Raw genomic sequence first — 13,280 nt, forward strand, 5'->3', positions numbered from 1 at the left:
TAATGTTTGTTATTGCTTCTTGATTTGCGGTTTATTTTCTTCTATTTTTGGTCCTTGCCAAATTGACGAAGACGTGCCATGGGTTCGTGCTGAGTGTCTCTGTTGCTGTCAATTTAAGAACCTTGGAGAACTCCCATCCCGAAGAGGGTGTCCGTGATGAGCACGGTTGCGTAGGCTACGTCATGTCCACGACTGACACGGCCCTAAGAGCTCTCATTGTTTTCTAAATATTGAATTTATTTTACCTGGCTCGCCGAGATGACTATGGATTTGTTGATTGCCTTTAATTAACTCGACACTGTCTAGCTAGAATTCTTTCCGCATTCTCTAAATTCCAATCCAAGTGCCAGTGTTGTGCAGCGCGCGAAAGGGATCTGAACGATAGCTCATTCCTATACTTCGGCCTGGTAAGATGATACCATTTGTCTTTCTCCTTGAGCATAACAGACGTACAGTATGGCGCATCTATTTATGCATAAAACCAGTGTCTTCAGTTTCTGTTTGTGATAGGCCTACTGCACCACCACACCTGCCGTTCAGGATCAAGACAAAACCTCCATGCCATTCCATGTTAGTTGCTCATTATTGTATATTTTAGTTCATGACATGTTAAAAGCTGATGATGACATTCTGTTTTCGCTGTAGATTGTGTCTCGTTCGATTGGCCCAGGCAGATGCCAGTCAAGCTTCTTCAAGCCTGCATGGATCCCGTTGCAGGCTAAACACAGCAGCATGGGCAGCGCGCATTCCAACCGGCTAAATATATCTGATAAGGCCACAGGAGGGGAAGGACAGGGCGACAGGGCTTAGCTTTGGACATTTAGCCTTCGTGCGTAAAACGAGAAATTGTCCTTCTGAAACGTTGTAAAGTGAGCCCAATCCAAAATGCCTGCAATTCCGAGTTCTAGGTCCAGGACGCGGGATCGGAACAACGTCCTGAGCAGACCCGAGTTCATGTCCCTGAATCAGCCTCTCCGGTGCGTTAACTCTGAGACCCGTGGCACCGCAAGGCGACCGGCCCAACCCAAACACCAAGCAAGCCAACCGTGCGACCCGCAGGAACCTACCGACAGTGCCAACAAGGATCGGAAAGAGCCCGCAAAACTGCCCGATGAGGACTGTATCCAACTGAACCCTTCCTTCAAAGGGATAGCGATGAGCTCCCTCCTCGCCATTGACATTTGTCTGTCCAAGCGCCTGGGGGTCTGCGCCTACACGTCGTCGTCTTGGGGCAGCGTTCGTTCCATGATCACCCTGCTCGCGCTTACAGGGCACGGCATCACGTGGATCTTTGGCACTATCGTGTGTCTGACAAGGAGTAATACGCTGGCCGGACAAGAGGTCTTGGTCAATCTATTACTTGGTAAATGCACTCCTCACTCTGTACCCAAAACACATTGTGTAATAATTATGTTATTGAATTGTAAGCTATATGTATGACTCAGCTCTTCTTTAATGGCTTGGTTATTATAGTGTGTCTATCAGTGCATTTTTAATAGGTGTAGCCCTGGGGTCCCCAACCTAAGGGGCTCGCCCCCCCTCATTTGCTTAGAAAGTAATCTTATACAATATGTGACTCTGTCACTATCAATTGAATGAATTACTTTCTGTAAAAGACAATATGTATAATTTCATATAAATGATCATAATAAACTATATTTGGTAGCGCAATACCATTTGGAAAATTATAATAATGATAATTATTAATATTATTATGATTATAATTATAATTATATAGCCTACCTAAAATATGTAATGCGTCTTTTTAAACTATGTAGAATTGCAGGAATTGAGCTTAAAAACAACCACATTTTCCTAAGGGGGTGTGACATTTTTCAAATGTGAAAAAGGGGGGCCTGGGGAAAAAGTTGGGAAGCCCTGGTGTAGCCTACTGATATGATCACATCTCCCTCTACTTCCTTATCCCTGGACCCAGGCCCTGTATTAGGCTTATATAATCCATGTCAATATAGAATATATTTAAAGCATCATTGTTAACAACATCTCACCAAATGATGTCATTGTTCACCAGAATGTGATTTTAGAGCATTCCATGGTAGAGTATCAGAAGCAGGTCATTATGAAATCCTAGCCCTCCATGGTCTCTACTCTCTCCATCACCCAGCACAGAACCAGGCCTGGGGAACAGGTGCAAGGCTTAAGGCTCCACACATCATGATTTGACTTTGGACTGAAGAACTATAAGTAGACATTTTAACAAGCCAGAGGCCTACATCGAAAGACTCAGTGAAGTCAGTATCATTAGTGTCAAGCATAGGCCTATATGAAGATACAGGCCTACACACTGCTTTGCACTTCTTATCCCCACTATGGCAGCTGCTACAGAAGCTACAGTAGAATCATTTTCCAAAGTACCTTATGAAAGTAATAAATACTTTATGATACTTACTTCCTTGATTTAGGATCAATAGGTTATTTCCCTACAGTTGCTTTAGTCAAACGAATGTGACATAGCCAACCTAAAGTAGGACCCTGATTTCTCTAACTAGCGGTAATGGAATCCTCCTAGATGGTGAACTCATTTTAGGTGGTTATTTTTACACACTTCTGTGAAGGAGAGCAGCAGACTATCCCCAAGTTTGATTTGAGTGAATTATGCATTTCTCAGAACAAATTGGGGCCACTGTGACAAATTGTGATTGTGTGTATGTGTGTGCATGTGTGTGTGTGTGTGTGTGTGTGTGTACATGCGTGTATGCGTGTGTGCGTGTGATACTTCAAAAGTACTATAGGCCCACACACATCCAACAGATTGCCACAGGTGTGTGTATTATTCTCATTCAGCTATGTGTACTACTACACACCCCTTTGCTATCGTAGGCCCACCATGTTGGCTGGTTCATACCTGTGAATTCACCATGTCCCCCCTGAGGGATTTTATTTTTACTCCTGTGCCGGATGCCTGGTTTAGGCGGGATTACTCAGAAAAACACTGCAAATCTGTGGACTGAAGCTGTATTGTGTTCAGTCTATAATCTGTTTAATTTGGGACATTTTGGAATATTGTGTTTGGGGCATTGTTCAGGTCATTAATAGTGAACCAGGATGGGATAGGGAACCACTGTGTTTAAACAAACATCCTGATTAAGGCGAGCTGTGAAGGCAGTATAATTCTCAATAACACTTCTCTTTGACTTAATTTTGCCAGGAATAGACAGGCACAGTCAAATAGACAGATACACTATGTGGACACCTGCTCGTTGAACATCTCATTCCAAAATCATGGGCATTAATATGGAGTTGGACCCCAGTTTGCTGCAATGACAGCCTCCACTCTTCTGGCAAGGCATGAAACTAAATGTTGGAACGTTGCTGTGGGGACTTGCTTCCATTCAGCCACAAGAGCATTAGTGAGGTAGGGCACTGATATTGGCCGATTAGGCCTATTCATCCCAAAGGTCCGATTGGGTTGAGGTCAGGGCTCTGTGCAGACCAGTCAAGTTCTTCCACACCAACCTTGACAAACCGATTTGTCCGTCGGACTGCCAGATGGTGAAGCATGATCCATCACTCCAGAGAACTCGTTTCCACTGCTCCAGAGTCCAATGGCGGCGAGCTTTAGACCACTCCAGCCGATGCTTGGCATTGCACATGGTGCTCTTAGGCTTGTGTGCGGCTGATTGGCCATGGAAACCCATTTCATGAAGCTGCCAACGAACAGTTATTGTGCTGACGTTGCTTCCAGAGTCAGTTTGGAACTCGGTAGTGAGTGTTGAAACCATGGACAGATGATTTTTACACATTATGCGCTTCAGCACTCAGCGGTTCTGTTCTGTGAGCTTGTGTGTGAGGCCTACCACTTCACGGCTGAGCCGTTGTTGATCCTAGACATTTCCACTTCACAATAACAGCACTTATAGTTGACCAGGGCAGCTCTAGCAGGGCAGAAATTTTATGAATTGACTTGTTGGAAAGGTGGCATCGTTGAAAGTCACTGAGCTCTTCAGTACGGGCAATTCTACTGCCAATATTTGTCTATGGAGATTACATGGCAGTGTGCTCGATTTTAGAAAAGATACACATCTTTTTGCTTTGAAGGGCATCATACAGTACATAACGTTCTAGACTGGTGAAATCCATGGCTCTCCTTCCTTACCTTCAGTAGTGCTGAGGTGGGCTGTGTCAGGGAGCAGAGCTGGGTCCTATAGTTGGTACCAATTGCTTTCTTTCCAAGTGACTCAGCGCTGTGTCCCCACTGTCCCAGAATGACCCCAATGTACCACCTACTCACTTCCATGCTGTCCATTTTCTTCTCTTTGCCTTCTTTCAATTTTCCCCACATTCCTTTTTCATCCTTAACCCAGTTCTTTCTTTCCATTCCATGTTATGTAATGTTAATGTCGGTGACCACAGTAAATTCTTTAATTGCTAAAAGTTTACTTTACTCCAGAACTAGGGGGTTATGTGTGTGTGGGTGTACAGGAAGAAGACAGCGTAATCAATGTTGTAATCCTGAGTCCTGACAGATTCCACAGGGTGGGGTGGTAGCTGGGTAATCAAAAATGAAAGGTGGTGATTGTGGGGATATTTTGGGCTGCACGAAGAGGGTTGGATGCTTCTAAAAAGAGGTCTGCAGAAGACATGACTGAAAATATCAACTTTAGACCTGCATTAAGTCAGACATATTTAAATAATTCATAGGTATCTATATCACACCCAAGCATGGTTAAGTAAGTCTATTATACATCTATTACCAGTTTACTACAGTCTTATTACAAGGGTTTGAGGAGGAAAATGTTTCTATCTCAGTATTTCACTTGCAAATACTCTCAGCGACAGTCGCCTCAGATCAAATTACTACACAGACAGTGCACATAAATTAAGCCAAAGCTGAACTAACTATAAGCTAAGAACTCTCCCAGTCCTGTGCTAGCTTCCAGACCTATTTATAGAGTAACTGGGCTGCTAGCCTGATAATGTTGCCATTGGGATGCTGTAGCATAGAGGCTCATACATTCTGATCACATACAGGGAAGAGAGGGGGGGGTGAGGCGATGCGCTACTGTTCCACAAACTCTCGGCTCTTCGTTAAATGCACTGCGGCATTGCTGAGGTACTGCCTGGCCTGCCTCGTTGCTTAACCACTGATGCTTAGCCCTGTAACAGATATTACATGATTGAGAATGTAATTGATCTCCATGGGTTTTTGACTACTGATATTGTGTGTTGTGGTTTACTGCCCTATGGTTAATTGATCTGATTGGGCTTTTTCATGCAACATTGTTTTTTTAAATCCTCCCTCCTCAGCCCTCCTACTTGACATCATGACTGTGGCCGGTGTCCAGAAGCTGATCAAACGCAAAGGACCCTGGGAGATGACTCCGGGCTTCCTGGACTACTGTGCCATGGACGTGTACTCCTTCCCGGCGGCCCACGCCAGTCGCGCCGCCATGGTGTCCAAGTTCCTGCTTTCCCACCTGGTCCTGGCTGTTCCACTCCGCATCCTGCTGGTGCTCTGGGCCTTCCTGGTGGGCATGTCCCGGGTGTTGCTGGGTAGGCACCACCTGACCGACATGGCGTGTGGGTTCGCCCTTGGCCTGCTGCACTTCAGCCTGGTGGAGACTGTGTGGCTGTCGTCCAGCGCCTGTCAGACCCTCATCTCTATAGGGACCCTCAGCTGGAGCCCTTTCTATTGAGGGCTATCTATCAAGGCCCTCAACGCCTGTTTGAAGCTGTAAAGCCTGGCTTTATGAAGCCATATAAGTAAGGCCAGGAGTTTTTCTTGACAAGAGTTTTTCCTGATCAGGGCCTACTGTCTAAGGCTGCGTTAGACCTACATATAAGCTTTATCTGTGATGACAATAACTTCTATACACACAATTAGGTCCTATCTGGTTGACCTCATTTACAGTATTTGCAGTAAATGTTATTTGAGGGAGGTAAATGTGCTCGTTTGGAGTCATTTTGATCATTGATGACTCAAAGAAAGAAAATGTGATAGTGTTGATATTTATTAATATTTACAAAGACTTCTATAATGTCTCTACCACCTCTTCTCTTCCGCTGAACTAATCATAATGCTTGAGAGCCCACACTGGCGTATATCTAATGTTATTGGTTCTCACTGCTGTCAGTTTCTTTCTTTTCTTTCTGCCTATTCCACCACTCCTCACCTTCCTCTTTCTCTTCTGCATCCTTTCCTCTTTTCCCCCGTTCCTCTTTCCTCCTGTCTGTCAACCTTTACCCCTTTTGTCTTTTGAAATGTTTTTAATTGTACTTGATCAAAATATTGCCCAGTACTTTGAAGTGATGAAATGGTTTTCTAAAGGTTTTGAAATGTGTCCACACATGATTGGTCCATTTGCAGATTAAGAAAAGAGATGTTAGAAAGCTCTTTGACTTCCTTTCAATTATGTTGTTTGTATGTTCCTGCTGGAAACTATCAATTGTTAAAACTACCAATTGTTGAGAAGGACTGGACTCCAAATGAATATATTTTTGCTGTCATTGAATTGGGCTATTATGTAAAATAAATAGCATCATTGTTGTCTAGATCAGGGATTTTTCTACTGGGTTAAATATTTATCTTATCCAAATAAGTTTCAAAAGTAGGTTTTGATTAGTTTGAGGCTAGCAGTTTCATCATAGATGTGTATTTGTATTCCATATTGTTTGCCTTCCCTGCAGCAATAAGCATTAACCAAACAGACACTGTCGGTTTGGTAATGATGCTGATTTCATGCCTCACTGACTGAACAACATCTGTGAGAAGTCATCTCCATCAGGCCTGGGCTTACCATTGACACTGTGTTTGTGTGTGTATGTGTGTGTGTGTGTGACGTGGGTATGTGCGGGTGATTGTGTGTGTGTCTCTGTGTGTCTGTGTGTGTTTGTGCATGTGTGTGTGCATTGCATGCATGCATGCAATATCTCTTATGTTTGTGCCTTTGTGAGCCAAATGTAATGTATTTTGGAGGGTTAAAGTCACTGAGTAAACCTATGCAGTCTGAGTAAAGTCATGAATGTTCACTGAAGTGTACAAAATATGTATTATACCTGATATCTTTATAAACTCAGCAAAAAAAGAAACGTCCTCTCACTGTCAACTGCGTTTATTTTCAGCAAACTTAACATGTGTAAATATTTGTATGAACATAACGAGATTCAACGACTGAGACATAAACTGAACAAGTTCCATAGACATGTGACTAACAGAAATGGAATAATGTGTCCCTGAACAAAGGGGGGGGGTCAAAATCAAAAGTAACAGTCAATATCTGGTGTGGTCACCAGATGCATTAAGTACTGCAGTGCATCTCCTCATGGACTGCACCAGATTTGCCCGTTCTTGCTATGAGATGTTACCCCACTCTTCCACCAAGGCACCTGGAAGTTTCCGGACATTTCTGGGGGGAATGGCCCTAGCCCTCACCCTCCAATCCGACAGGTCCCAGACATGCTCAATGGGATTGAGATCCGGGCTCTTTGCTGGCCATGGCAGAACACTGACATTCCTGTCTTGCAGGAAATCACGCACAGAACGAGCAGTATGGCTGGTGGCATTGTCATGCTGGAGGGTCATGTCAGGATGAGCCTGCAGGAATGGTACCACATGAGGGAGGAGGATGTTTTCCCCGCAACGCACTGCGTTGAAATTGCCTGCAATCACAACAAGCTCAGTCCGATAATACTATAACACACCGCCCCAGACCATGATGGACCCTCCACCTCCAAATCGATCCCGCTCCAGAGTACAGGCCTCAGTGTAACGCTCATTCCTTCGACGATAAACGCAAATCCGACCATCACCCCTGGTGAGACAAAACCATGACTCGTCAGTGAAGAGCACTTTTTGCCAGTCCTGTTTGGTCCAGCGACGGTGGGTTTGTGCCCATAGGCGACTTTGTTGCCGGTGATGTCTTGTGAGGACCTGCCTTACAACAGGCCTACAAGCTCTCAGTCCAGCCTCTCTCAGCCTATTGCGGACAGTCTGAGCACTGATGGAGGGATTGTGCGTTCCTGGTGTAACTCGGGCAGTTGTTGTTGCCATCCTGTACCTGTCCCGCATGTGTGATGTTTGGATGTACCGATCCTGTGCAGGTGTTGTCACGTGGTTTGCCACTGTGAGGACGATCAGCTGTCCGTCCTGTCTCCCTGTAGCGCTGTCTTAGGCGTCTCACAGTACGGACATTGCAATTTATTGCCCTGGCCACATCTGCAGTCCTCATGCCTTCTTGAAGCATGCCCAAGGCACATTCACGCAGATGAGGAGGGACCCTGGGCATCTTTCTTTTGGTGTTTTTCAGAGTCAGTAGAAAGGCCTCTTTAGTGTCCTAAGTTTTCATAACTGTGACCTTAATTGGCTACCGTCTGTAAGCTGTTAGTGTCTTAACGACCGTTCCACAGGTGTATGTTCATTAATTGTTTATGGTTCATTGAACAAGCATGGGAAACAGTGTTTAAACCCTTTACAATGAAGATCTGTGAAGTTATTTGGATTTTTACGAATTATCTTTGAAAGACAGGATCCTGAAAAAGGGATGTTTCTTTTTTTGCAGAGTTTACCTACTGTATGCCTTCATTCACATATTTCATTTATTGGTCTTCTGCTGATAATCTCTTTTGGTTGTTTGTTTTTGTTGTGGACTTGGGAACCAAACTATTTAAGCCGTAGCCTTTTTGCTGCCACAAAAAAATATATTTAATTGGTTTGGACCTGTATGTATAGATACAATATTGCATTTGTGCAAGTCAGCATGATTTGTTTTGCACAAGGATGATAAAAAAAGTCATATTTTCATGCAGTGTGTCAATTTATCCAGTCTAATTTACAAAATGAAGAAGATGGATTGATAGCCTTTGTAAGATGTGGACTCTGAAAAAGTGGAATGTCTTGTTCAGTATTTCCTAGGTTGTTTATGCATGCTCATAAATACACCACTTGCCATGACTTATTTTCGTGTTGTTTTTCTCCGTGTGCGTGTATGAGTGTACGCATACGTGTGTGACATGTATGTTTTGATTGTGGTGTATCAAATCAAAGTTTACTGGTCGCGTACACAGTTTAGAAGATGTTATAGTGGGTGAAGTGAAATGCTTATGTTACTACCTCCTAACAATGCATGCAGTAAAATGTCAAACAAGTACACAAATAATCACAAAAAACAACACAAGTAATCAAGAAATGTCAGAACGAATCCAATTAACAACCCAAATTGCATTTGTAACAGTAATCAAAATTAAATCTAAACATACACTACCGTTCAAAAGTTTGGGGTCACTTAGAAATGTCCTTGTTTTTGAAAGAAAAACACATTTTTCGTTCATTAAAATAACATTATATTAATCAGAAATACAGTTTAGACATTGTTAATGTTGTGAATGACTATTGTAGCTGGAAACGGGTGTTTTTAATGAAATATCTACATTGGCGTACAGAGACCCATTATCAGCAACCATCACTCCTGTGTTCCAATGGCACGTTGTGTTAGCTAATCCAAGTTTATCATTTTAAAAGGTTAATTGATCATTAGAAAACCCTTTTGCAATTATGTTAGCACAGGTGAAAACTGTTGTCCTGATTAAAGAAGCAATAAAACTGGCCTTCTTTAGACGAGTTGAGTTCCATCTAAAATCAGGTTCCATTAAAAACAGCCGTTTCCAGCTGCAATAGTCATTGTGTGTCAGTCGCGGTCACCTTGTTCTATTACATCATATTGGATGACTGTCATTCATATTCCATTCACCCAGCTCAATGTAACATCAATAGGTTTAGGCTACTACATAATACTCAAATTGTCCCTTTATCCATCATAAGGTTGCGTTAATCTAACCTATGAATGAAAGTTTACAATGAAGGTAAACAGGTCGAGAGAATTTTGAGTAATCAATGTGACAGATAGTGACACATTCAATACCGCCTTGCACACTCTTGCCTGAATCTAGCTGATCTAGTGTGTAGTTGCAAACAAGAGTTTTGTTCCGTTTGCTTCTGTAAAATAAATGTTTTTCAACAGAATCAGCGCAATTAATTTTTATTATTATTATTAAACCTTTATTTAACCAGGAAGGGCTCATTGAGATTTAAAATCTCTTTTTCAAGAGCGTCCTGGCCAAGATAGGCAGCACCAAGTCATTACAAAAATTACAGACAAACAACATGAAAAACTACAAGTAATCTAGTAAAAACCATAGAATTCACAAGAGTATAACAAAACCAAAAACAGCCAATTAAAAACATTGACAGGTCAGGGAATCAGTCTCAAGATCATTCATCAGTGATTTAAAAATACCAATCGGGACAAGTTCTTCCAATTTAAAAGTATTTTGTTAGGCGTTCCAAGACGATGGCGCAGAGTACATAAAAGCCCTTTTACCAAATTCAGTTCGGACATTTGGAACAGTTAGCAGGATAAAGTCCAGCGAACGAAGAGAGTACCCACCACATTTCTGAACAATAAGAATACACCCCTGATCACACGCAAGCACACTTCCCTTTCATAGCAGCCACATACAAACAGCATGATCCCTTTCATAGCAGCCACATACAAACAGCTTGTTGTATATACAATTTCTTCTTGCATCTATCTACTTCAGTGCACAACACATCAGCTGTCTGTGACCAGGCAAAAAAAACTTTACAAACCAAACCTTCATATCCTGACCGTTAACTGCTACACACAGCCTATATTGTTGTCACCATATTAGCTAACTTCATAGTCAACATAGCTACTTGAACTAACATGCTGACCAGACCGCTCGCGTGCGTGCGTCTGCATACGCCAAGTCACGCATGTTGATTTTGTCCACCCACACCAGGCGCGATCAGGACAAGCAGGTTGAATCAACTATCTTCATTTCGAGCCCTTAATTAATCTCTCCTCTTTCAGGCTTCTTCTTCTTCTTTGGACTTAAAATGGCGGTTGGAAACCAACTTTAAGGTGCATTACCACCACCAACTGGACTGGAGTGTGGACCTTAGTTAATCTTTCAATCACTCACATGGGTGTATGCTCCTAAAAACCAATGAGGAAATGGGAGAGGCGGGACTTGCTTGTTGACACGCATGAGCAATCTGGGTGCAATGGTTGAATAACATGTATGTGTACATTTATTTTGCAAAGCTCATGCACACGACGCGAGTGGAGTGGTCAGCATGTAACGCGTTAGTAAAACCGCTACAATCATGCAGTATAGTGTACAGTCAGCAGAAAGCAGTTTAGCAGTTACACCGGCAGGCCCCAGTGGCAATACATTGATAAAACCAAAAGCTTACCTTGACTTGGAAGCGTTCCAGTGTTGGATAGCCATAGCCAGCTAGTTAGCATTAGCATCCCTTTCCGTTTGAGCCAGGTGCATTCAATGCTAGCTAAGTAAGTGAAAGTGAAAAAAAACATACTACGAAATATCTCTATCTTTGAGTCAACAACTCACCACATTTCATGCACTGCAGTACTGGCTACTGTAGCTGTAGCTTATGCTTTCAGTCAGTGTTTAATTTGAGCCGGATCCTGCTGGAACAGGATCCGGCACCTCTCAGATTTAACTTATTTTGTTACGGCACCTATTTGCCCGGAACCAGTACCTCTTGCAGCATGATTTATTTCATTGTTTCACTGTTCGCACTGTAAAAATTTTAATAAAAGCGATCAGAGTTAAATCAAGTTGCCTCCTCGTTATTTCTCCCGCCCCCATGAAAAACCATCATGTAAAAGAGCGGGGATCCTTCTGTAGTGAATGATTTGTCCCAAATACAATGCTTCTAGTTTCATAAATATATAGGGCTAACTTATTCCTTGCCACCAACTCTGAAACTAACTGCAGCTCTTTGTTAAGTGTTGTAGTCATTTCAGCTTCTGTACTAGCTAACGTGTAGTGTTGAGTCATCTGCATACATAAACACACTGGCTTTACTCAAAAGCCAGTGGCATGTCGTTAGTAAAAACTGAAGAAAATCAAGGGGCTTAGACAGCTGCCCTGGAGAATTCCTTATTCTACCTGGATTATGTAGGAGAGGCTTCCGTTAAACCCTCAGTAGAGTTGAAAATACGATGGAAACCCATTTTTTATTTGATACATGGGAATTTCACCGTTGTTTTTATGTACACAACATCATCATGCACAGACTTTTGTTTGCTATAAGTCAGTTCGATGGAAACACATTTCTGGTGGGAAAATGCGCATATTATTTTATGCAGATGTTAGAATATTTGCATGAAAATCTGTCGCAAATTGGATGGAAACCTAGCAAATATCTGATTTAAAAACATTATAGGTTCAGATAGCTGTTTTCTGCTCCATGAAGGCTTGCTTGCTAGCTAGCCAAGTCATTTGTGGTACATCCTTAACATGTTTTTTCCTAGTCAATACATGCATTCCGTGTCTGATTACTATCAATTCAACAACCTCTCTGTATTGTGTTGCACCATTGGATTTAAGGGCTATGTTACCAGCTAAAGATGCACTATGCTGAAATCGCTCCTCCATTTCCTGGTTGCTAAAATTCAAATAGTTTGCCTAATTTCAGTTTATGTGACAAAACAAGCACGTATAGTGTAGAGAATTGTACCATCTAAATATATTTTCAATAACCAAAAATATTGTATTTTCATCTGTTTGAAGCTGGTGTACAAAACCAAAACTTAAGAAAGGGAAGCATAGAAACGGTACACATAGAACATATCTTCCACTTCTTAGAAATGTGTTATATATCTAACAAGTCTACGTGAATTTGGTCTGGAGAGAGAAGAACAGTCTATGTCTAGGGTGTCTGGAGTCTTTGACAATTTTTAGGGCCTTCCTCTGACACCGCCTGGTATAGGGCCTGGATGGCAGGAAGCTTGGCCCCAGTGATGTACTGGGCCGTTCGCACTACCCGCTGTAGTGCCTTGTGGTTGGAGGCCAAGCAGTTGCCATACCAGGCAGCGATGCAACCAGTCAGGATGCTCTCGATGGTGCAGCTGTAGAACCTATTGAGGAACTCAGGACCCATGCCAAATCTTTTCAGTCTCCTGAGGGGGAATAGGTTTTGTCGTGCCCTCTTCACAACTGTTTTGGTGTGCTTGGACCATGTTAGTTTGTTGGTGATGTGGACACCAAGGAACTTGAAGCTCTCAACCTGCTCCACTGCAGCCCTGTTGATGAGAATGGGGGCGCACTCTTTTTCCTGTAGTACACAATCATCTCCTTTGTCTTGATCACGTTGAGGGAGAGGTTGTTGTCCTGGCACTACATGGCCAGGTCTCTGACCTCCTCCCTATAGGCTGTTTCGTCGTTGTTGGTGATCAGTCCTACCACTGTTGTGTCATCAGCAAATTTAA

General features: G+C 42.7%; 1 protein-coding gene across 1 annotated transcript; it reads left to right on the forward strand.

The window, feature by feature from the left end:
- Positions 1 to 885: 885 nt before the first annotated feature.
- LOC120025801 (inactive phospholipid phosphatase 7-like) lies at positions 886 to 5,657 on the forward strand. Its single transcript, XM_038970463.1, has 2 exons — positions 886 to 1,363; positions 5,269 to 5,657. The coding sequence occupies exons 1-2, from the start codon at positions 886 to 888 to the stop codon at positions 5,655 to 5,657; spliced, it is 867 nt and encodes a 288-aa protein (XP_038826391.1).
- Positions 5,658 to 13,280: the final 7,623 nt, after the last annotated feature.

Source organism: Salvelinus namaycush, chromosome 31 (genome assembly GCF_016432855.1).
Source record: "Salvelinus namaycush isolate Seneca chromosome 31, SaNama_1.0, whole genome shotgun sequence".
In the NCBI taxonomy this organism is placed as follows: domain Eukaryota; kingdom Metazoa; phylum Chordata; class Actinopteri; order Salmoniformes; family Salmonidae; genus Salvelinus; species Salvelinus namaycush.

Bases quoted from the DNA above. Each gene is read 5' to 3' on its own strand.
- LOC120025801 (XM_038970463.1), top strand. From the start codon at position 886: ATGCCTGCAATTCCGAGTTCTAGGTCCAGGACGCGGGATCGGAACAAC. The intron at 1,364-5,268 runs GTAAATGCACTC...CTCCCTCCTCAG, and splicing joins CTTGGTCAATCTATTACTTG to CCCTCCTACTTGACATCATG.